The 27,652-nt window shown below is 57.9% G+C and overlaps 8 protein-coding genes across 8 annotated transcripts; 3 read left to right on the top strand and 5 right to left on the bottom strand.

Annotated features, from left to right (window-relative positions):
* Positions 1-1,487: 1,487 nt before the first annotated feature.
* On the bottom strand, positions 1,488-3,760 carry BJ171DRAFT_455563 (P-loop containing nucleoside triphosphate hydrolase protein; the record flags this gene model as incomplete). Its single annotated transcript, XM_053108282.1, has 7 exons — positions 1,488-1,609; positions 1,766-1,919; positions 2,104-2,248; positions 2,382-2,623; positions 2,766-2,884; positions 3,020-3,430; positions 3,547-3,760. 7 exons carry the CDS (start codon positions 3,758-3,760, stop codon positions 1,599-1,601), a joined length of 1,296 nt encoding a protein of 431 aa, XP_052970379.1. The 3' UTR covers positions 1,488-1,598.
* Positions 3,679-5,367, bottom strand: BJ171DRAFT_237836 (uncharacterized protein). The gene has a single exon (XM_053106601.1). It carries the CDS (start codon positions 5,263-5,265, stop codon positions 3,901-3,903), a length of 1,365 nt encoding a protein of 454 aa, XP_052970378.1. The 5' UTR covers positions 5,266-5,367; the 3' UTR covers positions 3,679-3,900.
* Positions 5,368-5,769: 402 nt separating this feature from the next.
* BJ171DRAFT_578099 (actin family) lies at positions 5,770-8,482 on the top strand (the record flags this gene model as incomplete). Its single annotated transcript, XM_053113858.1, has 8 exons — positions 5,770-5,871; positions 6,217-6,461; positions 6,607-6,836; positions 7,111-7,367; positions 7,561-7,744; positions 7,854-8,023; positions 8,245-8,280; positions 8,435-8,482. 8 exons carry the CDS (start codon positions 5,770-5,772, stop codon positions 8,480-8,482), a joined length of 1,272 nt encoding a protein of 423 aa, XP_052970377.1.
* Positions 8,483-8,603: 121 nt separating this feature from the next.
* Positions 8,604-11,028, bottom strand: BJ171DRAFT_419782 (uncharacterized protein; the record flags this gene model as incomplete). The annotated part of the gene is made up of 7 exons (XM_053107404.1): positions 8,604-9,118; positions 9,227-9,312; positions 9,433-9,515; positions 9,631-9,845; positions 9,996-10,111; positions 10,284-10,459; positions 10,750-11,028. 7 exons carry the CDS (start codon positions 11,026-11,028, stop codon positions 8,604-8,606), a joined length of 1,470 nt encoding a protein of 489 aa, XP_052970376.1.
* A 534-nt stretch (positions 11,029-11,562) lies between these two features.
* On the top strand, positions 11,563-14,166 carry BJ171DRAFT_237828 (CRAL-TRIO domain-containing protein). Its single transcript, XM_053106600.1, has 8 exons — positions 11,563-11,687; positions 11,891-11,916; positions 12,036-12,538; positions 12,683-12,842; positions 13,010-13,045; positions 13,208-13,271; positions 13,415-13,790; positions 13,926-14,166. Exons 1-8 carry the CDS (start codon positions 11,660-11,662, stop codon positions 13,981-13,983), a joined length of 1,251 nt encoding a protein of 416 aa, XP_052970375.1. The 5' UTR covers positions 11,563-11,659; the 3' UTR covers positions 13,984-14,166.
* Positions 14,167-15,233: 1,067 nt separating this feature from the next.
* Positions 15,234-18,252, bottom strand: BJ171DRAFT_237795 (Mur ligase). The gene is made up of 8 exons (XM_053106599.1): positions 18,081-18,252; positions 17,828-17,959; positions 17,505-17,640; positions 17,221-17,345; positions 16,803-17,054; positions 16,232-16,692; positions 15,964-16,121; positions 15,234-15,805 (listed from the first exon to the last, which is right to left on the bottom strand). Exons 1-8 carry the CDS (start codon positions 18,180-18,182, stop codon positions 15,537-15,539), a joined length of 1,635 nt encoding a protein of 544 aa, XP_052970374.1. The 5' UTR covers positions 18,183-18,252; the 3' UTR covers positions 15,234-15,536.
* Positions 18,253-18,373: 121 nt separating this feature from the next.
* BJ171DRAFT_237739 (nucleoside transporter-domain-containing protein) lies at positions 18,374-21,063 on the top strand. The gene is made up of 7 exons (XM_053106598.1): positions 18,374-18,719; positions 18,846-18,898; positions 19,069-19,140; positions 19,257-19,299; positions 19,391-19,421; positions 19,525-19,747; positions 19,872-21,063. Exons 1-7 carry the CDS (start codon positions 18,589-18,591, stop codon positions 20,873-20,875), a joined length of 1,557 nt encoding a protein of 518 aa, XP_052970373.1. The 5' UTR covers positions 18,374-18,588; the 3' UTR covers positions 20,876-21,063.
* BJ171DRAFT_237716 (uncharacterized protein) lies at positions 20,987-27,545 on the bottom strand. Its single transcript, XM_053106597.1, has 20 exons — positions 27,040-27,545; positions 26,761-26,837; positions 26,411-26,573; positions 25,953-26,137; positions 25,439-25,688; positions 25,304-25,339; positions 24,938-25,182; positions 24,652-24,747; positions 24,298-24,526; positions 24,023-24,108; positions 23,833-23,886; positions 23,620-23,742; positions 23,438-23,508; positions 23,196-23,340; positions 22,888-23,016; positions 22,621-22,705; positions 22,257-22,456; positions 21,856-22,158; positions 21,629-21,749; positions 20,987-21,150 (listed from the first exon to the last, which is right to left on the bottom strand). The coding sequence occupies exons 1-20, from the start codon at positions 27,311-27,313 to the stop codon at positions 21,098-21,100; spliced, it is 2,925 nt and encodes a 974-aa protein (XP_052970372.1). The 5' UTR covers positions 27,314-27,545; the 3' UTR covers positions 20,987-21,097.
* Positions 27,546-27,652: the final 107 nt, after the last annotated feature.

Raw genomic sequence — 27,652 nt, 5'->3', positions numbered from 1 at the left:
CAGAGCCGGGGGATCGGGAAACGAAGGGAGGGCGATGGATAAAACAACGGTCGGCGACAGGGACCGTCGATGAAGGCAGTGGACAACGGCGACAGCGATAACGGCAGCAGCCCAAGGACGCCAAGGCAAGGCAAGAGGAGAAGCGTCACGGCAAGCAGACGGGGCTGGGGGGAAAGGGATCGCCTCGGGAGAATGTGCACTGTCCAAGGGCCGATCGACGGGAGCAGCAGAGGTATCTTGCAACGCTGCGGCGATGGACACCCCAGGGAGAGGAGCCTGGAGAGGGCGGAAAGGCGACAACCAAAGAAGCGCGGCGCCCAGTCCGAGGGCTGGCGGGAGGGGGAACAGGGATGGACTGAGGGGAGAGACGCCGCCTGGGAAAAAGCGAGGCCGGCTAGTTAAGGGAATACCGATTTGGCGTGGGTGGGTGGATGCGTGGGTGAAAAAGAAACGGAGACGCAAACCCAAAGCCAACAGACGAAGCCGACAACAGTGACGGCGCTGCGACAGTGCAGCGGCAACGACCGAGAGATGTACCACGCGAGATGAAGGGATGCAGCAACAGGATCAAGCACTGTCGTTGAACGCGGCGTCACCAAGCAGGACAGGTGGGTCTGGAGCGACTGGTGCGGCTCCGCTGCTTTGGCGATGCCGCACACTGCCCAAGTCGAGTATGGGCCGAGAGGTCGGTCGGCAAGAGCATCGCAGTCGACTGTCATCGCATTGGACAACAGCATCGCAGGCGATGAATACGACGATTGAGGCAAGCGCCGTCCAGCACACCCAAATCAATCCCCCCCCCCAATCTCCCAAGACAACCCTCACCCACCCACCATGAAGCGCCCCGTGTGCAACGTCGGTGGACGTACAGCCGGCGCAAGGGCCCCCCACAGACGCGGGCCTGTGCTGCCGTGGGACCAACGCGCGGGCGCGCTGCAGCTCTGACAGCTCTGACAGTGGCGCCATGTGCGCTGCGCAGAGCGCGCACCCGGCACCGGCGCCGTGCCACCGAGCCAGCGGTCACCGGGTTCCACAGCCACACCCGTGACTGCCCGCCTCGTGTGGGGCCCTCCCTTGCCTTGCTGCACAGCGATCGCCGCCTGGCTCGCGTCCGTGTCTGCTCCGCGAACATGACCTGCGCTGTGCAAGGTCGATGTCGGCCGGAGGTGTGCTTGTGCAGCGTGCTCGAGCCCTGGTGCGAGCCTCTCTCGCAAGGACGATCAGTCAGGCGACCGCGGTTGTGGCGGGGGGTCAGGTGCCGTAGTGCTGATCTGTCCTTTGCCGGGGGTCGGTCGCAGCCACAACGACCTGCTCACGTTCTTCTGCGACATGCGTTGAGGGCCACCCGCCTTGGCGAAGAGAAACCGCACCCTCGTCGTGCTCGGTCATCCGCGTTCCTCTTCCACGCGAGTCCGCTGTGGGGTTCTCCCTCTGGCAATTCCCTCTGGCTGTTCCATCCGCATCACGCGCCTGGTTGTGATTGTTGTGGTGGGGAAGAGAATCATTTGTTTTTGCAAAACTGGAGTCGGCGGCGCACACAATCAAGAATATCGCCACACTGCCGCTCAACAGGGCCGCATCCGCATGACCGCATGCGTTTACGAGGCGCCTGGGGGATGCCGATGGGTGGGGGAGAACAAGAAATAATGAGGACAGGTCAGCGAGATGACATGTCCGTTGTGCACCCCCACGAGACATTATTGCACTGCCAAACTTGGCCGCAGACGCTGACGCATATCGTGGCCACCCCCGCTGCGGTACTTACGATAGACAGAGGGATCGATGGTGTCGGGGAGCTGAGTGATGTTGACCTCGAATCGGTCCTGGACCTGATTCAGGATCTTGAGGTCCTCGTCGTTGCCCTTGGTGGCAAAGGTGATGGCCAGACCCTTGGTACCGAAACGACCAGCACGGCCGACCTGGAAAGCAAAAACAGCAGTGCAGCGAAACGGAAATGAGTCGGTCAGTCAGTTAGTCAGTCAGTCAGTCAATCAGTCAGTCAGTCAGTCAGTCAGTCAGTCAGTCAGTGCAAACTACCCAGTGCGATCACATTTATTCGCCACGGTGGGGGGGGGGTCGTCAGCCACAGCAAACGAGGCTTACGCGGTGCAGGTAGCTATCAGCATTGTCAGGCATGTCGTAGTTGATGACAATGTTGACGCGCTCGATATCGATACCACGACCAAAAATGTCGGTGGCAACCATGATGCGCTTGCTAAAGTCCTTGAACTGCTTGTAGCGGTTGATTCTGCAGAACAGACGAAGCAACAGAGAAAGTCGGATGAGCACAAATGGCGCTCTTCGCTCCGGATGATCCCGTGGGGCGCCTGTGAGGCACCTGCCCTCCACCGCGCTGCAATCGCCGTGGCTCGACTACTGACCGCTCGTCCTGCTTCATCTGGGAGTGGATGCAGATGGAGGGGAAGCTGCACTCGCGCAGGAGTTTGTCGAGCTCAATGGCGCGCTGCACCGACTTGACAAAGATGACGACCTGGTTGAACTCGAGGTTGTCGAGCAGATCGCTGAGCTTGCGGTTCTTTTGTCGCTCCTCAAGCTCGACATAGTGCTGTTGCAGACCGTGCAGGGTCAGCTTGGTCTCGTCATCGATGAAGATCTCGAGGGGCTGCGTCGACGTCGCCGAGGTGAGGATACAGAGCGCCAGGAGAGGTCGTTAGTGGCTGTGCACGACTTGTTCAAGTAGGCCCCACGCGCGGTCGAGGCAGGTCAAAGGGCTGCTTACACGCTCAAAGCCGCTGTGTGCTTACCGTTTGCATGAACTTTTTGCAGATGGGACGGATCTCCTTGCTCAGAGTGGCACTGAACATCATGACCTGCTTGTGATGAGGAGTGGAGCGGAAAATGTCCTGGACATCCCTGCGCATGTCTGCGGCGGTGGTGGTAGCAAAGAGCAACAGAGTCAGCAACAGGACCACTGCCAAGCAGGCCAACGTGCAGTGCTTCAGCTTTCCGGCGAAGGCAAACTCGAGAGACGGCGGCACTGGGCCAAGCCGACACATACCGAGAGCTTCCAGCATCTTGTCACACTCATCGAGCACAAAGTGCTTAACGTTGCCGAGCTTGAGCTCCTTGTCGCGGATGAGCTGGGCGACACGGCCGGGGGTGCCGACGACAATCTGGGGCTTGTCGTTTCTGAGGCTCTCGATGTTTTGCTTGACAGAGATGCCGCCGTACAGGACCACGGTCTTGACATCCGGCAGGTACTTGGAGAATCGAGCGTACTCGGCCTGGATCTGGTAGGCGAGCTCACGCGTGTGGCAGAGGACAATGACCGAGGGACCCTCGGCGCCGGATCCAGGCTCGAGCTGCTGCATGGTCGCAAGGACAAAGACGGCCGTCTTGCCCATACCAGACTTGGCCTGGCACAGCACGTCCATGCCGAAGATGGCCTGGGGGATACACTCTTGCTGGACTGTCATGGGGGATGGTGGAGATGAGTCACGGGACGGTGGTATCGAAGGGTGCAGCGGAGGTGGCGACGGCGATGGCGACGGCTCTAGACTTTGAAGCAAGCTTGAGGGGCCGCACCTTCCGAAGGATGCTCGAAACCGCAGTCGGCCGTGGCACGGAGGAGCTCGGGCTTCAGCAAAAAGTCTCTGAATCCAGTGGCGTGGATGCCGACGTAGGAGCCCTTCTTGGTTTCCTTCTGGGCGACAGAGTCATCGACCGAAGCAGCGTGGACCTCCTGCTGGGTGGTCTCGTCTTCCTCGTCGTAGTCAATGAGTTCTTCAGCGTCAGCCATTTTGGAGAAGGGTGGAGGAGACGGGGTGTCTGTGGAGAGTCGACATTTGGAGGTCCAAGAGACGTTTCGGGTGAGGAACGGGCAAAGGAACCGCGGGATTTATGACAGGACCCGAATGGCACAGCAGCAACGTTAGCTTGTCAGCAGGGAACAGATCGAGCTCGAAGGGAGAGAGGAGGAGAGGTGGGCGAAAGAAAGGGAGAGAAATCGTTGAAGATCGGGGCGTCTGGGTGCGGTGTCGCCGAGAACTGTGTTGTGTGGCGACAGTGAGTGTTCTTGCGAACGACAGGGCACCGAGCCACATCCGTGGTGTCGGCAGCCGCTGGGGATTGACGAGCAATGGACGTGTTTGCTCCCCCGGGATAGTCGGCGGGGCAAGCCCATGCGACAGCGGTGCCCAGGAGCGCTGGCCGGAACAAGCCACCAAAGGACAGAGCAGCGGAGGGAGCCAGAGTTCGACGCAGGGAGCCAGCGTTGGAGCGACGCGCATGGCCGAGTTGCCAGCCAAGGCAAGGCAAGCCAAGCCAAAACCGCAAACGATGCAGCCGAGCCGAGCCAAAACCGAACAGAACCGAGCCGATCCAAAGAGCCCAGCTGGATCGCTGGCTGTGGGACAGACAAGATCGTCCGTTGATACGATGGCCGGCGGATCGACTCGGGTTGCATGTCCGCGCGATGTGATCGCTCCAGACACCAGGCTCCCCGAGATCTCGTCCTGTCCTCCATCCGTGCCGCTTTCCTTTTGGTTTGCGCTCGCCCAGCCAGGTTGCTGTGCCGTTCTGCATTCTTGCACGCTCGCACAAGGACGGCCAAGCGTCGAAGCGACATCGTTGCCCTGGCGGACTTGCTGTCAGTCCGATCCGCAGGGGCGAGGGCCGGTCGTGGGTAGGGGGTGGAGCGACGGCCAGAGGATGACCCGGAGCTGAGCAAAGCGGGCACATCCGAGAGAGGTCGGGGAGAGGGACAGCAAGGCTCTCGAGGTCATGGCTGCTGTGGGGCCGTGGGTCAGACCGAGGCGGTGGGTAGGCGATATCGGCAGGGGGTGATCTTGCTTCCATCTCGACGTGATCGCGGACACATTCAGGCAGCTTCCAGCAACACCAGCGCGGATCGAACGAGAAAACAGGCGGTTCTGCCTGGCCAGCGGCAGCCGTGAAACACATGAAGGAAACGAGGGGGGAGCTGGAGCCCCATGGTGGATGGATAGATGGATGGATGGATGGATGGATGGATGGAGGGATGGATGGATCGATGGATGGACGGCGATACCTTTGGGCGGGTTGGCGAGATGAGGAGAGGCAGGTGCTGGAATCGGCGCTGGCAAGATCGCGATCAGATGTCCTGTGGTCTGCGCTGGTTGCGGGGAGCGGCTGCCCTTTTGTGGGCCAGGGGGCTGAGTCGCGCGGGAAAGCACACAGTCGGCCGTCGCTCTGTTGGCCGGCCCGCCAACCGCCCTGGGCAGCGTCGCCTCGGCGTCGTTGGCCCAGCATCGAGACAGCCCGCATCGCCGGTAGGACTGTGGGGGCACTCCAGCGCCAGGACCATGTCGCTCATGAGTCGCGGCTGGCTGGCCGGTCTGTCGGCACCTTGGCCAGGAATGGCCCCTCAGTACACGGACACCAACAATCAGACTGCCCTCCCAAAACACGCACTGCACTGGCACGATTGCCACCGCCGGCCTCGCCCAAGCCTGTCCGGGGCAGCAACGGATGCACACCGATGCATGCCCGCTGCGGTGCTCCTGCAGGCCGGCCTGTTCCTGGCGGTACTGCTCGTTGTGCTGGAGTGTTGGCCATGGCGGTGGGAATCGGCGATGGGAGAGCGGGCGTGACCTGCACATGACCGAGAAGGCTCTCGCTCTGGGCTGCAGCCGTCTTGCGCTGGGCCTGCTCTCGCGCTTCCTCAGGCGATCCAGCCCGATCAACTTCCGGCCAGCAGTCGCAGCACAGCGCAACCGCAGAGACAGCAGGGACAGCAGCAGCAGACACAGAAGCAACAGCACGCCGGCGATGCAGAACTTTTACGCAAAGGAGAAAAACTTCCTCGTCGTCGAGCCGGGATCATGGAGGTCCAAGGCCGGCACCGCTGACTATCTCGAGCAATATCCCTGCGTAAGCGCTGCGGCCATGCTTTCTGACTCTGCTCGCAGCCATGGAGCGACCGCTCGACAGGCACATGCCATGGCTCTTAGTTAGTGCATGAATGAAGCCATCGAGAAACCGCCCGCGCCATATCGTCCAATGAACAGGGCTGATCACCATCTGATACCATGTTCCTTTGTCATTCTGGCTCTGGATCACCGCCATCCCCCCCTGTCGGATCACTGTATCTGTTCACCGTCGTGGCGACGACGTTTCAATGCCGTATTGATGCACCTCGGACTCCATGAACACACGGGCATATCACCACCGGACACATCGAATTTATCGATCGGGATCTGGGACTGGGGTCTCCAGCACATCCACTCCCGCATTGGCGTCAAGTACGTCCCGGTTCACACCGAGTCTGCGCCCTCCGAAGATCCATCGATGGACTCGCCGTCGCATGTCTCGGACACTGTCAAGGCTGTCTACCAGCCCCTCGACAGCGAGTCCGATCCGCCCATCGATCAGTCGGTGCCCACGGATCCAGAGGCTCTCAGGGCCGTGCGGCCGATCCAAGGCGGTCTCGTCGCCGATTGGGGTGCTTTCGAAGCATTGCTGTAAGGCCATCATTGTTGGCAGAAAAGCATCGGCATTTCGTACTGATCGCTCAACCAGCGGGTGGGTCTTGAGGTGGTGTCCCAGGGCGAACCATCCTCGATCGCTGCCCGGCCTCCGCTCTGACCAACACAACCGTCTTCACAGCGACGACATTTTGATCCGGCAACTGGCCGTTAACCGGGCAAAGAACGAGAGCTTGGTGGTGCTCTCGCTCCCGGTGCGCTGGAACAAGTTTGAGCACGAGCGGCTGGCCCAAATCATGTTCGAGTCCCTCAACTGCCCTGGCATCCTCGTTGTTGAACAGCCGCTAATGGCGCTCTACGGCGCAAACCTCTCTACTGGGCTCGTTATCGACATTGGCCACGAAACAACAGGTCGGTGCGAATGGCAATCTGGTGCAGAACCGGCGCGTCGGAACTATGTATGCTTGGAAACGGGCCGCCAGCTCCTGCCACTCCGACCCGACTGGTTGCCGCCGGCGAGCATGTGATGGCGGATGTGTTGTCTGATATACGGCGTTGGATACGTGCTGTCGGATTTGCGTTGCCTGGTTATTACTGGCTTATCGACGAGCTCTCATTGCCGCATCCCACTTACCGTCCCCGCTCCGCCGAAATGTTTCAATCCTGCGACTCTCCGGTCGTCCAGATATTACTCCGGTCATCGACAATGTTGTGGTCCGGCATGCCTCCATCACCCTCGATCTCGGCGGATCCGATATCGACCAATACCTTCTCTCGCTCCTCCGCGAGGACCCTCAGGTCGCCCAGGACTACGGACACGCCCCCGACCTCAAGCTGGCCCGCGCCATCAAAGAGTCCAAGTTTTGCGATATCCGGCCAGCGACCATCGCCAAGGTCGACACCGAGACGGAACGCAAGCCGTTCACATTCGACGGCAAAACAGTGAGTTGTCTGTACTGTTTGTGATAGGCTACTGAAAACGACTGCGGTCGCCGGCAGCAGAGCCTCTGTTCTGTTCGAGCACCATGCCGACTGTGAACGTTGTGACTTCAGCGAGCCGATATCAGCGACAATATCAAGCCCGTGAAGCTCACTATGTCTCCTACAACTTTGTTTTTGGCCGCATCGCACCCAGATCAACCTTGGCCTCAACCGCCATTTGTGTGCAAACGTTCTCTTTGACCCGCTGCTCGTCGGAAAGTCCATCCCTAATCTGTGCGAAGGCATCCAGCTTGCCATCTCGGCAATCAATGATCTCGACAAGCGATTTGCTTTGTGGGAGTCCCTTCTGATCACTGGCGGATCGTCAAACCTGATAGGTGAGTGCCTCAACGTCCTCCCCCCAGACCACAGTCAATTCAGCTGCAGACACTCTGGGGTGTGCCGAGGTCGCTCGCGCTTCTGTTCCTCTGACCACACACCTTTCAGGCCTGAAGGATCGGCTCGAGTCCGAGATTGCACCTTATATTTCTGCGTCCGAGACGGCCAACGAGTATCAGCCCAAGGAAATCAAGTTTCTCAGGCTGTCTGAGTACTTTGTCAACTTCAAGGACCAGCCCCACGATGCCGCTTTTATCGGTGCCTCGTTGGTTGCGAAGGTGTGTTCACGGAGGCAGAAGTGGCTCCTGAGTCATGAATGCACAGGCTGCCGTATCGCACCTGTTGGATGCCCATTCGATGCCTGCTTCGAATGCCTACGCTGGACATTGCACCATCGGGACATCTCTGTTTGGCATCGTGGCATTGGCCGGTGGCTAGATACATAGCAGTTGTCCTCGCAAAACTCACTGGCACCGCTTCCTCTGCATGTCCGGACCAGCTCATGTTCCCCGAGTCCAAGAACTATGTATCCAAGGTGAGTACTCCGTGGCGGCCGGGGGTTGGCGCTCCAGGAGCAGTGTTATTGAACGATCAGTCGATGTTCGAGTCACCAAGCAGAGCATACAAACGGCCACTGAAGGCTCCTCGCCCTCAACTCACGCATGATTACCACCGTACACCACACACAGGTTGATTACAACGAACTGGGACCAGCATGTGTACATCTGAAAGCATAATTCCGTTGCGCTCCTGTTGAGGCTCGCTTTCTCTCCCTCCAAGCGAGCACACCACACTTGGGAATGGTTGTCGCGATAGTCCAGGGCCAGAAGATGCGCTGAACAAGCGACAAATCTACATCTAGGATTGATTCTCTATCGGGTCGCCGGACTGTTTTCGGAGACGTCCGTCTGCTTCTAGCGTTTCCGTGCATACCTGTCGCAAATGAGACCCAAAGACGTAGTGTAAGACCAGACGCGACAGTTGATGGCAGACAACAATACAGCTCTCGTTCTTTTGCCATCTCTGTGTGAGACTACGGCTCACCTTTCGGAACTTGTCGAGCTTGAAATCCAGGGCCGGCTCGATGCTGCCGCGCGGAACCAGATACTCGAGCAGGAGCCCTATCCAGTAGTGCACCGCAATGATCATGCAGGCCAGCTTTCCGGCAACCGCACCGCAGCGATTGAAGAGCAGCAGACGATCGTATAGGTCTGGTGTGTGCAGCTCAAGAGCCGCCGCATAGACCCGCTCGGTTCGCTCGGCCACATCTGCCCAGCTGTACATGGCCCGAATGCGCTCGTGCTTGCGGAAGGGAAGATCTGGTGGATCTCGTTTGACCTGGTCGATGGCTCGCACGACCGTCTCGACGAGACCTGAGAGAAGCGTCAGCAACAAACCAACAGCTCGTCTGCCGCAGGGTCTGTATCTTCTGTAACCACTGCCTCATCCAAGAGTCGTCTGCACTTTGGGCTCATCCTTACCGTCGTACGTCGGCTCAGAGAGCATCACCATGTCATCAGGCAGTACTTCGGGAATGCCGCCTACCTTGGTGCTGACTACCAGCAGGCTGAGTGGCAGAGCGCCTGTCAGTATCCAGGGGCAGCATCCAGGACCGGCATCCGGGTCGAGCGAACAGCATGCCTATTGTTGTATCGCTCGCCCGGCTCCGAGATTGCCCGCAACTCACCCGCAGCATGCAGCCTCGACGATGGCTATGCAAAAGGCCTCGGTCAGCGATGTGTTGAGAAAAATATCACCCTGGACGAGAACCTGCCAAGCAATCCCATAGGGGCAACCATCAGTCTTCAACGCAGAGAGTACATCGAGGACATGGGTGATCGACACATGAGATCCCCAGCAGACGCTGCAACATCCAAATGCCGACCTCGCGAACTTGAGAATAGCTGATACTTCCGAGCACCTGGACTCGCTCCTGCAGTCCGTGCTCCTCTCTCATCTGCTCGAGATCGACTCGTTTCGGTCCGTCGCCGCCGATGATGAACTGCACACTCGGGTAGAGACTGCATATCCTGGGAATGATGGCCACGAGGAGATCGGTGCCCTTCCGGAAGACCAAGCGACTTGCCACCACGATTGTGACTGCGTGGAGGAGAAAGCGAAGAACAGGCAGAGACAAGTGTCCCAAGGCCGGATGAGTCGGGTTGTGCTTCGCCTCGATCCCGAATTAGCAGTTGCAAAGCATGCTGCCGCAGATGTCGGCAGAAGGCATCGGCGGTGTGATCGGCTCACTTTTGCCAGGGTCTCGTTTGGATGGATCGGGCGTGAAATCGGCTGCCACAACGGCATTGGGAATGACGCTCACGATGCTGGGATCCAAAGACGCCCTCAAGACAGTGTTTTCTTTGCTGTGTGCGGGGACGGAGATAGGAGTGGCGATAGATCTTATCAGCAGAGATCGTCCGGGCTTGCTCCTGTGCTGGTTCTTTCGACTCGGTGATGATCGTGTGCCGACTCGTTCATGACTCGAAGGGCTCGACACTTCACCGAGCGGCTTGCGGCGGGGGGGGGGCGTCTCACCTGGTATTGGAGACGCAGATGACATGATCGATATCTGAGAGCGTGAACTTGAGCAGCTTGTTGGTCAGGATCGAGCTCGCATCGGCAAAGCCAAAGAGCGAATGGTCCGTGAAGCATGTCTTGAGGCCGAGCGCCCTGGCATGGAGAATAGCTTCATGGCACATACTGGAAAATGCCTGGAAGGCACGACATCCGGAAGAATTTCCCAGCGGGGCCGGACACAACAGCAATTAAGGAAAGGCGAAGAGCATCAGGGTCAACTGCAAGGAGTCAACTGCAAGGAGTCAACTGCAAGGAGTCAACTGCAAGGAGTCAACTGCAAGGAGTCAACTGCAAGGAGTCAACTGCAAGGGTCAACTGCAAGAGATCGATTGTCGATTGTCGAATGCTGTGGATAGCCGAGCGCTGCTCATTCATCGAGCGACATTCAATGGCAGTCAGGGAGTGCAGACAACGGTAAACGCACCTGGTGCCCGTGGACAATCTCGATGCCCTCCCGGAGAAGAATGTGTCGGAACAGGGGGAAGAATGCATACAGAGTCGGCAGCGACACTTGATCGTACACAATCCAGTGCGGAACATGATAGACCTTGACCCCGGTCGTGAGGTAGCGCACGCCCTTCCGGCCTCCATAGCCATGCGTGACGATGACCACCTTATGGCCTCGCTTGAAGAGCTGCAGCGAAAGGAGGTAGAGGTGGCTCTCGATGCCGCCCATGTTTGGGTAGAAGAAATCGCAGACCATGCTGGGGACAGGACGAAGCCGCAGACGAGGTGAGTCCTGTGCGCCGGCATTCAAGACCAACGGATGAATCTGAGGCGCTTCGATAGCCAGAGGATAGTTTCCGGCAATCCCTACCATATTCTCATGGCGTCGTCGAAGGCGGGGAGATGGGAGCTGCAGCGGCGCTCAGATCGCAGACGAAAGCCGTGCCGTGCCCTTCGGCAAGACAATTCGCTTCATGGGGCCGCTGTTTCGCGGGGTCCTCGCTCTCCGGCTCTGCATCGTGCGTCCGCCAGCTGCCCCCCCCCGGACGAACTCATGGGCACATTCTCTGGCTGCAGCGATCCGTAGGCGAGCCAGATGGCCGGCCTCGGCAGCAGCGATCCCTTGGCACGGATGCCCAAGGGTGGTCCGTGGCTGTGTCCCACAGCACAAAAACGACCGCCCGAACCCAGCATTGTCGGCCTGGGCGCTTTCTTTCTCCCGCCTTTGCAATCCCGCAACCGCAACTGGGACTGCCTGCGGCTTTCGCCTGCGTCGCCTGCGTCGTCTGTGGTGTCTCGGTGCTGCTTCTAAGCTCCCTGAAACCCGGTCCTGCTGGTATTCCCGAAGCACCGCCATTCCCTGTTCCCTTTGAACTGATACTGTCGCCATGACCGCCAAAGACCCTGGACACTTGGGTGAGCATATCTCGGCTGTACATATCTCGGCACTGCATATCTCGGCCGTGCATATCCCACTCTCACCGGCCTGTCATTGTCGCTGCCATGTCTGCGGTCGAGTTGGCGTCCAGCGGGAGTCTCGCACTTTGCCACAAGTCATGAGACAGCACACGGACTGCGGATGGACTAAAACAGCGGCCGTATTATCCCATCGCCATTAGAGAACCTCTCGGATGAGCAGCAGCAGGTAACGGCCGCATTCTCTGTCGTGCATCCGCTCTCGGTTATGAATCGCATGGGCCCATATTCGCCCATTCCCGCGCCCGTCCACCAACGCCGGATCTGCTGCGGGTTGGCGCTTTGTAGGCTCTGCGGCAGATGTGGGCCCAGCTCTTCGACGCCCTCGAGAAGGCCTCGGCACACAACAGCGAAACCTCGACCCAGGAGATCGCCGAGGATGCCAAGCTCGAAGCGGCCGAGGCCAAGGCTCCCAAGAGCTTGATAGCGAGTGTGTTCCGGTCTCGTCGCAACGACGACTCTTCCCGCTCAGGCACCTCAGGGCGATCCAAGAGCACAACGAGAAAGGCCGACGAAGTCGACTCGTTTCCTGTTCCCAAGGCCACGCTGCTCGAGGAGCTCTTTCTGCTCGTGGCCTACGACAACCCCGACGCCATGGTGCTCCGTTTCCTGCGTGCCCGCAAGTGGGACGTTGACGCTGCCATCGCCATGCTGATGCAATGCATCCGCTGGCGGATCGAGTTTGGCGTGCGCTCGATCATGGAGGGCGGCGAGAGCCTCGTTTCCGTGACCGAGCTGAGCGCCGGAAAGGGATATTTCCGTGGATACGACATGAAGGATCGACCTTGCGTGTAAGTCGCGAGCATCCAGGACCTGGACATGGACCCGGCGTTTGGCTGCTGCTCGGCCGCAGATCATGACGGCAATTCATGAGTGCCGAAGACACCTGACGCGATCTTGGTCTGGATTTTGCAATGGGGACCGGCGTCTCACAGGTTTGTGCGGCCTCGGCTGCATATGAAGGACGACTGCGACCTCGCCGCACTGGAGAAGTTTGTGGTGCTGACAATCGAGTCTGGACGAAACATGCTCAAGTATCCCGTCGAGACGATCTGCCTGGTCTTTGACATGACGGATTTCGGCCTGAGAAACATGGTGCGATGTCGCTGTGCTGGCCGCTTCCGACAGGCATGGCACAAGGCTTGCGTCTGCGTCTGCTTCTATCATCGAATCGTGTCGAAATTGGCTCGGCTGCTATCCCGTGCGCCATGGGGTCTGTCGAGAATAGCACGCTAACCCGTGGGCGTTGGTTTGTGTGGCAGGACTACAAGCTTGCCAAGTTCATGACCTCCTGCCTGGTACGTCCCACATCCCTTTGGTCGAGCACTGCTCCGAGATGCGGGCAGCCGATATGGCTCTTGGACATCTCTGCGCTGCTCTGGCTCTGCATCATGAATCTGACCGCGGTACTCTGCCATCTCGTCCTGCTGAACGACACGCGGCTGCTTTTCAAATATCAGGAGGCCTACTATCCCGAGTCGCTCGGAGTGGCGCTGATTGTGAATGCCCCCTGGATATTCAACGGTGCGAATATGACTGTGCGGTGCCATCGGGCCCGCGCACTGCATCTTGGTGTCGATTGTGCTGCCATTGCGGGCCTGATCCCAGCGACAACGACTCCGACATGGCGATATCAGACCCGGACCTGACTTGCTAGCCTCCAACAGGTTGCTGGACTATCATCCAGCCATGGCTTGATCCCGTCGTTGCGTCCAAGATCCACTTTGTCAAGGCTGCCGAGCTGGCCGATTACATTCCGCTGAGCAACTTGCCCGCCGACCTCGACGGCCAAGACGACTATGTGTTTGCATACGTTCCCGCGAGCGAGAGTGAACTCAAGACCGTGCAAGAGCTTCGTGCGGACACGAGCACCAAGGCCCTGCGACACCAGGAGTGGATGATGGATATTCATGCATTCATGAAGATCACGCAAGAATGGAGTGCCTCGACCCAGGAGGACACAGTCAAGAGTCTAAGTGTCGAACGAAGTCTGGCCTCGGAGCGAGTCCGGATGACATTCACGGCCCTTGTTCCGTTCATCAGGTGCGATCGAGACCCAGCCGGATCGTGGACGTGGGAATACTACATCCTCGCTGACGATTGCTCGTTGGTAATGGCATGCACTGACGGCTGTCTCCACTCTCGTCTCTCCTGCACCATCGGATTGTGCTGCACCAGGTCCAAGACGTACCTCCACCGCACCGGCACTGTCCACGAGGCCGGGATCACATATTGATACTGTGGGAACGGGCTGCTGTCACGAATACAAGGCTTGTCCAAAACGAAGCGAAGCGCCCTGTTTGAGCCAGGGCAGTTGCTTCTCTGGGCCCCGAATACACATCCATTCATTCGTCCTCCATGACCTAGTGCATTCATGGTGCCTGGAGGCCAAGTGGCTCGTTCGACCCGATCATCTCGATATCGCGGGCGGAGTGTACACTTTATTCAGAAAAAAACGGGACAATATAGCCGTTTCCATGAACATGTAGTATGTGAGGTGCTTGCGTCAAGCAAAGCCATAAGTAATACAATCAAATCACTTTGGCAGCCTCCGAGTGAAGACCGCCGGTCGCTCTCCGATCTCCACAATCGACCTGCATACTGTGATCATGTTGCGCGCCGCGTTGACGTCGCGATTCCACACCGTCTGGCGAATGGTCATGGCCAGCGCGCGATAACATTGGGTAACAAAATATTCGATGAATGGTCAAAAACCTGGGTGTCCCGTTTTTTATTGGATCGCCCGCAACCACACAGCTTGCACCAGCACACACACAATGGCCACCGGCTCGCGCACGCGATTGGCCCGCGACGCAGCCAATCGGCCGCCGATCACACACGTGTGTGGCGTGCTGATCACTGCGCCACGCTGTTCCCAGCGGGTATATCTTGGTCGAGCGGCGCGATCTTCCTTTGGTTCTCTGACGCAAAGGCTGCTTCGAAGCGTCTTGCGGCGAGGGCCAGCAGATACGTCTGGGGCGCCCGGGTGCCGCCGGACGTCAAAAGATCATGCCAAGACAAACGAAAGTCTTTCTCAAAGGTCGTTTCATTACTCGATAATAGCGTCGTTTTGGAACATCACCCAAGGAAGACATATTTCTCTGCTCGAGGCGCGCCGACGCTGTTGCCGATCGTTTGGGCTCGGGAGAGCGTGGGAGTTTCTCTGATACGCACACCAGCCACTGCCGCATTTGGCGAGCTGTTTCGAATCGGACGGCGCTGCCTCCGTGTGCTTGGCCCAAGATGTCGCATGCGATGGATGTGTACGATCCTCCTGACCACGCGAGGTAAGCATCAAGCAAGAGAGCCTTTCGCGACCGATAACTTTTGCCAAGGCGGCGATGAGTGTTTTATGATATGTTAGACTTCGGAACTCATGTTGACGATAGCAATTTTTGGATGAGCCGACCACCGTGCGCTTAGCGACAAACCTCCTCCCATCGTGGCGACTGCCGTCCTAATCCATCGTTTTGCGTTGGCTGACACAGGGATGCACTCGCTGCAGAGCGATACACGAAGCAAAGTGAGCGGCGGGGCGAGTTGTCGGCGTATGATGTACAGATGAGACGACAGGCAGCATGAGTTGATGCAAACGGGGCTACGCGGTGGAAGGGATTCGATGCCTCAGCGGTTGGAGGGAGCAGCGGCGAGTGGGCTTTTTGCAGATGTGCGGGGGCTAGCTATCCATCGCGTGCAGACAGCTTGGGGCGAACCTTTTCGTTTCACCCAACACTATATTGGAGCAAGTATCGCTCGTGCGGAAGAAAGACGACATCGCTCCCTCTGCTGCTACTGCACCTCGGCCTCCAGCGCCGACAGACAAGCGCCAATCAGGTGCAGACTTCCGGTAACCAGAACCCGGATGCTGTCGTCGGCTGCAGCGGCTGTGCGCTGGAACTCGAGGACCTGGTCGACTGCCTCCTCGAATGACGCAGACACGGTCAGACTGCTCTCGTCTGCGAGATCGCTGCCCACCAAAGTCTTGTAGTCCTGGATGAGTTTCTTCTGAGCGCCAAGGGCGGCGTCTCGAACCACGGTGTTGTTGATCTGGTCGACATCTGCGAGAGCACGGCACGGCATGGCACGATGGATATGAGTCGACAATGCTGGTGCGAATCGCATACAACCGAGGCAGGAGCCGCATCGAATCGGGCAGAAAGCCAAAGTGCGCCAGCGACAAATATCCGCCGTTAGGGCGCCAGTCTCGCGCACTTACTCAGTCTGTTCGAGCCGGGCTTGAAGGCATCATTGGTGGAGAAGATGACCCGAGAGAACTGGATCCGGCCGCTGGTGACGAGCTCGGCGAGCGGCTTGAGCAAGTTCAGGCCCTCGCGTCCGTTGGTGCAGTTGAAGATCAGGATGTTCTTGTGGGGGCTGGCCAAGATTATGCAGTCAGCCCGGCGCTCGAGAGGCCCGCCCCACACCCACACCAGCGGAGCAGAGTGCGGTTATCCGGAGACCGGATGATGGCAACTCTCACTTACTTGCTACCCTGGACATTGCTGCCAGCGATCTGCTTGAACCAGTCGGCGCATACACTCAGACTCTCGTTGGTGTGCGCTCCGTCGAGGTACCACTGCACGCCCGGAGCCTTGGCCGACACAAATGTCTGAGCACGTCCAGGCCAGCGAGCTAGCTCTAGCCCTGCGTCAAAGACGCTGTCGTCTTCGTTCACTCGCTGGTATGGCAGCGGGAACTGCATGCGGCCAGAAGCCTGCATTTCCTGGATCCATCGTCGGCAGAGTGCCACAGCCAGCGAGGCGTTGATCTTTTGGTGCTCGCCGGCCAGTCCAAGCTTGATCTTCGAGAAGCGATCGATGCTGGACAGCGGGAGAATGGAGCACAGCTTCGGGTCGAGATTGCCGCCGTTGTTTTCCTTGCTGACCGACTCGATGGTCTCCAGCGCTTCTTTGGGCTGATTGACCGAGTAGACGGGTACCCCAGGCTGGCGGTCGATCAAGCAGAGGTCAATAGAGCCGCCGTCGATGCACTGATTAAAGCGTTGGGGGCACATCGGCTGTTTGCGATGTACCCTGCACAGAAGCCCGTCGTTACCTTGATGATGCCGGCCTTGTTCCAGGCAATCTCGCCGATAGTCGTTCCGAGGAGCGGGACGTGATCCATGCCCAGGGAGGTGATGCCGCAGACGACAGGCCTCTCGATCAGGTTGGTAGCGTCGTACTTGCCGCCGATTCCCACCTCCAATACACACACATCGACGCCCTCGGAGAGGAAGACATGGAATGCCAAAAGAGTCAGGCAGCGGAAGTACACAGGGACTTGCGGGTAGCCCGGCGTGATCTGTTCCTGCTTGTCCGGGTGGCTCATCAGTATGCAGGACGATGGCGATGGCATCACAGACAGACCATCGCACTCGCCGCGCCGTCGGGTGCTGCATCGGCTACCCCGAGAGCACGACTGAGGCTGCGAGAAGTGCACGAGTTGGTTCGAGGCACGGGCACGGCTGACTTGCCTTGGTTGCTTCAAGGGCATCCCAGACTTGGAAAAAGTACTTGGTGAACTGCGCCTCTGATATGGGAACGCCGTTGATTCGGATGCGCTCGCGAACGGCAAGCAGGTGGGGTGAGGTATAGAGACCTGGGCATGGGCACGAGGCGCTGCGTCAGTATCCTGGACGAGGCCAACCTGTTGGGCCTTGAAGCTAGGCGGTACCGCCAGTAAGCTTGCACTCAGTCCTCAGGATCTGGCAAGACCGCTCGCCAGGACAGCAGGCCCAGTAGCCACACGCGATCCCACCTGTCTTGAGAGGCTTCTCGCTGCCATCCTCGACAACAGCCACTCCTCTCATGATGGACTCGCAGAAGGCCGAGGTGGAGCCCTTTCCCTTCGTGCCGGCAATGTGGATGACATTCAGTTTGTTGAGTTCCGGGACCTGCAGTGGTGACGAAATGCAGCGGCCGCAAAGACGGTGGTGTCATTGTTACAAACTGGAAGGTGAAGCAATCAGCGTGTGGCCGAAGCAGGAGCGCAGGAACGCAGTGCATCGGTCGGCATCCGATCGCCGACTCCAGTCCGCACACCGCTGGATCTAGCCGCACGAGACGCCAGAGATGAACGACCTTGTGGCCGATCCGTTCCAGAAACTCGGTCATTTCCGGGATGTTTCTGAGATTGAGCGAGTTGCCGGCCTTGCGGATGGCTTCGAGTGTGGCGGCATTGCTCTGCAGGTTGTTAAGCCTGTTGACAGCATCCTAGGGGTAAGGTCGTCGAGTCACAGGCAATCGGTCGTTGAGTTAGAGATGGCCAAGCCGAAGTTGGACATGGAGAGGGAGTGATCCCGCCCAATACTCGGCCTTGCGGCGGTCGACATACGGCATAGGATCGCGAGGACATGGATCGTTGTACCGCCAGGCGGATGGCAGAAGCGACGGGCAGACGATAGAAACGGATCGGGCCAAGGCGCGGCAGAGGCATTCAGCCGGTCGCAGCGAGCAGCAGAGCGGGCGAGATAGAGGCGATAAGCGAGGCGGGGGGGAAAGCGATTTGCAAGCAGCAGGACCGATCTTTGGGGGTGAGGCGCGGGCTTTGTTGCCGGGAGCGGGCATGTGCATCAGAGGGCCGAGTCGGCAACAGCGAGACGACGAGGGCACCAATGGAGCAGAGCAGCGGCATCTGCGAATGAGACAGAGCGACGTTGTCGATAACAACCGGCGAAGCAGCGCATGGCCAATGTCGTTCGTCCGGACATGGTCCCGGAACGACCAATGTCGCCGCGGGGTCATGGCCCTTGCGCGGGCCAGGCTCTTTCCTCCATCAACCCTGGCCATCAGCCTCGGCCATCAACCCTGGCCATCAATCTCGGCCTTCACCGCCCAACACCATGCCGTCGGAGCCACAGGAGCCCCGCGAGTCCCTCCAACGCACGTCCCGCGAACCGCTTGCAACTCGAGAGCAGTGGCAGGCTTTTCGCATGTGGGCTACCTTCTTCCTGCTTGGAGTCGTGAGTCTGAGGTCGGTATTGTCCCGACACCCGATGGCCATCCTACCCGCCTTTGCTCTGCATCCTTCCCGTCTCACGATGTCGCTGCACCGAACCTGCATGAACGTTAAACAGTCGTTCGCGATCACGGTCCTCAGTGGCTGGAACGCCTGGATCAACGCTGCCCTGTACTTCATGCAGCGCTTCCAAGGTAAGCAGCTTGTTACCGATCCCATCTGCGCTGCTGCTGCTGTCGCTGGCTCGCTTAGACCGTCGTGTGCTCTGGCACCAGATAAATGGCAACAGATAAATGGCAACAGATACATGGCATGGACATGATATCTGACACTTCCGCAACGACGCCGCTGCTCGACACATCAGGAACATCGATCGAGAACAGCTTCCAGTCCTATTTCTCGCTGGCGTTCATGGTCGCGAATCTCGGGACACTCGGTGCGTATGCATGGATCGATAGTCGAGCAGCTCTCTATACCTGACCGCGACCCATCATGATGTGCAAGGCCGGGCAGAGTACGTCGCCGAACACTCAACCAGCCCGAGTTAACCAGCTCCTCTCGATCAACTCGCTGCTATCCTTGTGGGTCCGCCAGGGTATCTATCCATCATTCTCGCAATCTTTGTTCAAGCTCATTCGCTTTGGCTCTGATTCCCAGCCGGTTGACCTGCTATGCCTTTCTTCCAGACTGATCCTTTCGCTCAAGACCACTTCTGAGGTACCGGCCGAGCTCTCATGTGCAACTAGCAAGCGACTCGCTTGTCGTCCTGAATCTCTACGTTCGGATATCTCATCTGCCCGACAATCCCTACCTTTCCCAGGTTGCCATCAATCTGCGTATCTTTGGCGGCGGCGCTCTCAACACCGCTCTCTTCCTGGTGGCTGCGCTGATGGTTCCGTCGTCGCTGTCGGCTCAAACCTACTTTGGCATCACGCTGGCGATGGTGGCCCTCTCGGGCGTCGCCTCAGCGCTAATGTCCAGCGTTTTTGCCATCGTGGCCAATGTCGAGGGCATTTTCACCCAGGCCGTGGTGTCGGGTCAAGGTACTGTTCCCGGTGTCAAGTCTGGTTTGTTCGTGTTGCCGTTGAAGCAGCCGAGCCGGCATGATGCCACCCAGATGTGCTGACCATCACCTGCGATCGCTTCGTGCTCCATGCTTCACAACAGGTTTCTCGGGAATCCTGTTCTCCGTTATCCAGATGATGCTTATCAAGTCCCGTGGTCCTGACGAGCCCTCGGAGCCGGGTCCGATCGTGAGATACTTTCTCTTCGCGGTGGTCACTGGCCTAGCATCTCTCGCCGCTTACGGCTATGAACTCTTCGCCAAGTCTGCACAAGCCCACCACTTCATGCCGGTGCCGACGACCGAGGCTTCCGGGCTTGATCCATCGATCCAGGGCAGCACCGAGTCCCTTCCGATGCTCGCATCTCTGCAAACCGATGATGATGCTCTACACCCCACCGGAAGCCAGGCCAACCTCTTGGTTTATCGCCAAATCCGTATCCCTGTGCTGTCGCTGTTCTTGACGTTTGTCTTGACTCTGGCCGTGTTCCCGTCCATTACGACGCTGATCGTTTCGGTTGGTCATGCCGATGCGGCAGGATCGCCCGATGCACTCATCGCCCTCCACTTTCTGGTTTTCACCGTCGGGGATTGGATCGGCAAGTCTCTGCCCGGGATCGCACTCTTCCAGATCCGGTCGGTTCGGGCCCTCAAGTGGACTGCCTTGAGCCGCATCCTCATCCTGGTGCTGATATTTTGCTGCAACACCCGGTTTATCGATCCTCTGACGGGACTGCCGCGGGCTCGTGTCTTTCCCCTCCTGTTCGGCGACGGCGGCTATCTCATCATCCTCTTTATCCTGGCTCTCTCCGGAGGTGCCCTCGCAACGCTGCTCATGATGGTTGCCCCGACTCTCATCCGGGTGCACTCTGACGCACCATCCAACGAGCCCTCCGGATCTGTGTATACCCACGGCGAAGCGGCCAACGAATCCGACGTCGCAGAGATTGTCGTTCACGATGACGCCGACGACCTCGCCACGATCTTTTACCGTCAAAAAGTCGGCGATATGATGGTGTTCTCGCTGACGACCGGGCTTGCCGTCGGCTCGGCGAGCTCGTTTTTGGTCCATGGCCTCCTGTGTGGCTGCAACCCGTTTTTCTCTTGATCGCATATCCCGAGCTGATCCGAGCTCTCAAGCGTCGATGGGACTGCAAGGCTCGGAATACAGTGTGTGAAGCCATTCATGCAGATAACGCACGTTGATGCGACCTGCGGCAGGTGCTGATGCCGGATCGGCGAGCTGGCTCAGACGAAGCCGTCCCACGGGCGGGTGTATTCGGGTCCCGGCAAAAAACAACGGTCCTGGCTCAAAACAGGGTGTCTCGTTTCAAAAATGGATACGCTGTAGAAGCTCCGCACGTTCAGACGGTGGATTTTCAAGGACAGGATTCTGGCGGCACTGGATGGCTCTATGCATCTCTAGATTTGCCTTTCCACTCGTTCCACGGAGGCGAGCTCTCTTTCCGAGACCGGCACTGCAGGTGAACGACATCCAGGAGCGGCTTGTTTGGGCTTTGGGATCCGGTGTCGACTGGGGGATAGTATATGCAGTGTGGCTCGTTGAAGGGGCGGGTGCACTCGGTACATGGCCGGTCGGAGGTGATGTGAACTGCATGCGAATCACTTTGAAAGTTGGACCACTCCTGATTCACCTGGAGCCGTGAAAAATCATGACCAAGGCAGCAGGGGCGGCGGGTAAGTTGAAGCGACATGGATGGTGTGGGAATGGAACAGAACGGATGATGCAAAGTGAAGTGTGAGACGAGAAGTCCTCCGTGACGGAGGCATCGAACAAACGTGTCGACACTGTCGGGGCAAGCGCTCTCCACTCCATGTCCCTTTACCTGGTAGTTCTCAATCTTGCTGATGGACTTGATCACTTGTCCCTCACGACAGTCGTTGAGGCTCTTCCGAATCGACGCCTCCAAAAACCCGCTCACCGCAGCGAGTGACCAATGGCCCGGCAGAACACTGAGGATCTGTGGCCATCAAGCGGGCTCGTCAGCACAGGTCGAGACAAAGCAAGTAACGCTGTCACTCTTACGTATCGCAGTCGAATGCAGCCACTCGAACAGCGCTTCCCACCTGGACGCTGTCCAAACTGGGCCAGTGCGTGTTGACTAGTCGGAGGATTTCCTTTGAAAAGTAGTCCGGCTGTTCCGAATGCAGATACAGCTCGATCAGCATCATGGTCAGCTTCCTTCGCATCCGATCCGCATCGGTCATGTTAAGTTCATGTGTGATGGCGATACTGGATCGGCCCTCAGTTTCGGACAGGGTCGGTTGCGGGTGTTCTCCGAGCGTTTGGCTGGAGCAGTATTGCTCGGCGCTGTGAAAGTCTTGGAGATCCAGGGCCAGGAGGGACAGAACGTGCGAGTGATCTCCGAGCTGAGAACCACAAAAGGTACTCTGTGAGCCGCTGAGACCGGTACGGGATGTTCTGATCCGCTTGACTTAACAACACACGCGCGACCCTGGCCACTCACCTTCGAGTGCAACACCGCACGCTCGGCAAAGAGCCCGATGCATGACTTTTCAACACGATCCTTGATATGCTGAGCGTCGTAGCTTGAGGACTGAGTCAGAAACAAGATCAGCTTGTGGCGAGCACGCGCGAGAGAGTCGTTTTGGCTGGCCAGGAAGCTCAGGAATGACCCGCGCGGCGAGAGCGTCCAGTATCGACTTCCTAAAGAGCAAATCTGGATTAGTGCCCCGTTATCGTCTGATGACTGGACGAGCGAGCCAAGCCACATCGCTTCACAGTCACTGGAAAGCGAACATGGCCCCAAAGCAGCACCGATCACTGAGCGAGGGAATCTTGTGGGCAACTCGCCCTTCGTTGGCACATACTATGCTGCTCAATTGCATCCGCGGTAAGATAGAGGAGAGTGTTGTCCAGATAGATCTCTGCCAGTTCGGTGTGGATTGCGGGTGTCTGTCGAATCGGGGCCATGCGGAGGGAAGCAACCCAAACTCATGTGGTCAGCTGCCGGCCGGATCAAGTTGGCATGGCCACACACTTACAATTGAATGTCTGGTGACTGCATCAGACGCGATGGGCTGGTCTGCACGCACTGCTCCAGCGGCTGCAAATCGACTGTCGAAATCGATGCGCACCTGTCGCCGCTCGATATTGATTGCGTGTTCCAGATAGGCCCGCACAGCATCGACACCGAATGGACGCAGATGGTCAAGTACTTGGCTGGGCTCAAACTGGGCGACCTTGGCCTTCTTGCTCGTGAATATCTGTGGGCGTTTCACAACGTTAACCGTTTGCCACAAGGGTTGCAAACCAGCACTTGCCAGCGCAGGCACAGTCGAGAGACCGAGGGTTAAGGGTAACTGGCTGTACAGTCGGTCTGATTCGTGGAGCTGGATGAAGCCAAGGCCATGGCAGGAGCCAGAGTTGTCGGGGTGAACGTTACCTGAACACCCAGGGCCGAGTCTTGTTTCAGAATCCATTGTGTGTACTCCCACGCCAGCTCCTTGTCGTCGAGCTCGAGGATGTAGTCCATTATTTCGACCAAGCCGCCTCTGGCGTCCGGATCAATAAACTCCTTTGTGTAGATCCTAGATTTGTATGAGCGGGACATGTGTTAGAATGCCATCGCTCCAGGAAATGTTTCATATCCAACAAATCTGACTGTGCGATCGTAAGCGGACACACTTTTTCCATGTTTCCAGAGCCCGAGCCGGGATGTGCCGGGATTTGAAGAGAAGGCCGACTCCGTAAAATAGCTATTGTTCGAATTGGCGCCGAGCGGCATTATCGAGGATGTTAGCGTCGATCAATGTTGATTGTACAATCAAAGTCGGGATGGCGGAAGCGCACAGGCAACTGATGACTACCTTTCTTTCCAGTAGGAACTGCTCGCACTCTTCGAGAGCGCAAACGTTCTCGCCGTTCAAGAAATCGTAGAGGGCGTCGCGATCCATCTCTGCGTAGATCTTGAGGATCGACGAATCGATATCCTGACCAAGGGGGATGCGTTTGGTTACCAGGGGCTCGCCGCGTCGATCACATGGACTTCTCCAATGGTCGTGGACAATGTGGCCACTCACCTCTCGTCCGCCGTGCAGCTCGCGGTAGTGTACAAGATACTTCTTCAGCATTTCCTAGAGCGAGAAGACACTCAATCAGGTGGTGTCCATCAGCGGGGCGGCTTGCTATAGCCACATATACATGTGGCAAACTCTGTGTTCGCATGAGTCCAGGTCGGATGCATCCACATCCACATCCACATCTGCTTACTTTGGCGGACGTTCGCAGTACCGCTCTATATGACTCCTTGACGTCTTCCTCAGCATCAGGATAGCTGTGCTGTAGATTGTAAGATACTGTCCGCGCGACAGGGATCGTCAGGGCGATGCATATAGCGCAACAAAGCCCGGCTATGCACGATTCACTCCGGCAGAGGACTGAAGCTCTTTACAACACAGGAAAACAATGGTTCCCTCCCCAATGCGTCGCGGAGGCGATTGCTAAACCACGACAGTGGTTGCATCCAAAAACTACTGAACGCCTACCAAGCTCCTCGATTGATGAGAGCGCCTCCAGCTCAACGCCTGCGCTATCGATGGATGCGCTTGAAGTTTGCCGCTCGTAAGCTTTGCTGGGCTGCAGCTCGGGAAACAAGCTGATGAGATAGGCCGGATCGAGGTCTCCCTTCTGGAACAGGGTCATGGCGTCGTCAAACAGAGTGTCTTTGAAGTACACCAGCCCGCCCCGTTCATAGAGGCTTTTAAGCTTTCGTTTCTGTGGTCAGCAATGCAGACAGCAAAACTGGGATGAGTACTCCAGCAGCAAACTCCATCCCAAGTTCGTCCATGATGTGAGTCCCGCTTGGTTGTGAGGGAACGTCTCAGCAGTTTCGCGCTGACCTTAGCGTCCGATCCGTCATGCCGGTTCCACTGGATGACTTGCTCGCCGAGGGCAACGGCCCGTGAGATTTGTTTTTGTATCAATAGTTCGGATATCTACACCCACGAAGCAGCAATCACGATGCATGACTTAGTCAATCGAAATCGCACAGGTTGCATTTACCGACGCGCTGCTCATCTCTGATGCAGTCGAGTCTCCCCACAGATACAGTCGTAACAGGCGGTAGTGAAACGAGTGACTCCATGACGGTGAGGGGGGGGAGGACAGCAGCTCGATGTTTCGCACCTGGCCCTCGAGCGACATCATCTTGAGTCCAATGATGGTGTCCTTTCCAGCCGCGACAACGTGAATCGACGAGCTTTCTTTGGGATCGCCTTTGCTGATTTCGAGATTGAAGGTGGCCTCGCTCAGGGATTTCAGCTCCATGCTCCGTGGGAACATGATGTGCTGCACACGCTGTTGGTTGAAGATGTTGTGAATCTCGATCACGTTGGACTTGAGGAGGGCAATTACGTACGGGAACTGGAAAGCTATGATGGTTGCCGCGACTCACAGTTAGAGTATACTATGATCGCACCACACTGCCGGGAGCAACTGCTGGCTCGGCAAAAGTACCGTCCGAGGAGCAACCAGTTACGGCCAGTCTCTTACCAACGGATTTCGGCATCGCCGGCCACTCCAGTGTTCCTGATCGAGCCGAACGCCGAGCAGATTAGTAAATGAGAAGGAGAGCATTCGCGATGGTCAAATACTCAAAGGAACTGAGAGACTGCCCAAGACACTCACCGCGAATGGCATCGCCGTTTCCGGTGACGAACATGCCTAGCCCTGTTTGCTGAGGTGTGCCAATGACCAGGAGGAACTCATCCTCCTGAATCGCAACAACCATGGGCCTCATGAGCTGCCGGTCGTACGGAAACAGCTGAAACTCTTGGCTGGTCTCGACATTCAGTATCTTGTAGCTCGACTGATCGGCTGCGCATATGTGGTTTTTGTATCGCGCCATCGCAATTGCTCCATCCGACATGGGGATATCCTGATGTTATGAAAGCAGTTGGGGACGGAGCATATGGCACACTTGTCAGTGCCACACGGAAGTGCACTAGCAAAGTGCTTTCGCTGCCGTTGTCTGCCAATAACTGGAGCTCTGCATGCTGAGTGGGGGGGCCTCAGCTCTGTCTCTCCATCGGCGACAACTGCAAGGTCGCATGGGAGCATATGCGCACATGTTACATCGCCCAGCAGCAAGCTTCCCTCGGCCTGCTCTGCCATGGCCCTGGATTCTGCTTCGCAGCGATACCTTTTCTGTCATCAGCGAGTCCCCGAGACGAAGGCAGTGTGCGCTACGGCGTTTGGCGACAGTGAAGTGCATCGGGCTTTGAATAAACTTGTCGACACAGATCGACAGTATGGGCTTGATCGGAGCAATCACATTGACGGATATCATCTCGAGGGTGTCGATGTTGTAAAAGGTCACGGTTGTGTCTAACCGGCGGAGGTGTGGGTTGAGCAGCAGTCGAGTTCGGAGGTGAGTGGGCAAATGCCGGCGATAACGGAGCAGTCATGGTGGTTGATAGGTCAAGAAACAGGCAACAATTCAATTGCCGGGGTGTCAGCGCATCTTGGGCACTGGCTTTGAAGTTGTCAAGACTGCCAAGAGCCTCGTCTGCTGCAGAGCACACACATCTGCCCGCCAAGCGGTAGATGGTATTTTAACCCGAGATATGCATTGGTAGTAGGGGACGAATGACTCCACACCTGAGAACACAATAAGCCTCGCTTCCGTTGGTACGGCCACGATGGTCTCGATCGGCTTGCGTGAAGAATTGATGTGGACCTTTTGGACCAGGGTCGAGGGCATTCCGCCGATCGTCACGGTCGAGATCTTGCTCCCTTCGGACGACTTGATCTGGGTCGAGGACTTGCGATGGCAGGAACGAGCGAGTCGTTGTCAGGAAGAGCGATCCAGAATATCGATGCCGGCGTGGATAACGGTGCTTTCTTGGATATGACGCTGTACCAATTCCCCGGGCCATTCTGTTTGAAGAGGGGGCTCCGTCCGCAGCTCAAGCAGGCCAACAATAGAATCCAGCCCTCCGTCAACTTACCATCTGGGCATCGCTGCTCGCATCGAGACTGTACTTAATAATGCACCCGTCAGAGGTGCCGATGTAGAGCGTCGTGTCTGTGATATCAAGGACGGGGGGGGGCGTCAGCATGATATGATGTGCGATTCGGCTGTCTGAGAGCCCACGCCGATCGGCTGGGCGGTCACATCCAGGCGAGGCGGATCATGTCTTGATGGTGAGGCCGAATCAGAACAGTCGATTGCGGCACTCGAACCCAGGATCAAAGAATATTGCTGATTTTTCAGCAGGCAAACGCACCACACAACTCAGCCGTCTCGATTGAGACTCGAGTGAGCGACCCTTGCCCTGGTTGGGTGGCTCCGGCTTGTCCAGACCCGGATGCTGGACTGGTGCCGGCGGCAACGGCCCCGAGATTGGAGAGCGACGCCGAGGCTTGCAGCTTCGAGAATAGCGAGAGCGGGGCGCTTCCGTGCGAGCGGGACGAAGCAGTCGAGCCGGCCGTCGAGTCGTTGCTTTCCAGGGGCACATTGTGCGGCACTAACGAGATGAGCGAGTACGGTGCAAAGGTCATGGCTGCGGAGGCAATGGCAGCAATGCTGGCGAGCCGGGTGGACAGGGGTTGGGTGTGCGAGTCGTCTGGGGACTTCTTGCGGGTATGCTGGCCGCGAGCCGATGCAAGGCGGCGACCGGGGACTGCAGGATGGATCTCTGGCGGGGGCGAGAGGCAAGTCCGGTGCAGCAGGAGCAGCGGCAGCGGAAAACCCTGGCTAAGCGGCAGCCGACAAGATGGTGGCCGATCCGCGAAGAAGCGGCGCTGGGTTCTTGGCAGCCCTCAAGAGCCAGGGATGGCGCCGACAAGCAAGGCGCACCTGGTCGCGAGAGCACACAGGCCAGGCTACCGAATCCATCT

The sequence above is a fragment of the Polychytrium aggregatum genome, assembly GCF_025602895.1.
Source record: "Polychytrium aggregatum strain JEL109 chromosome Unknown BJ171scaffold_5, whole genome shotgun sequence".
In the NCBI taxonomy this organism is placed as follows: Eukaryota; Fungi; Chytridiomycota; class Chytridiomycetes; order Polychytriales; genus Polychytrium; species Polychytrium aggregatum.
The sequence above is the reverse complement of the archived record's forward strand: the minus strand, read 5'-3'. Positions and strand labels throughout refer to the sequence as shown.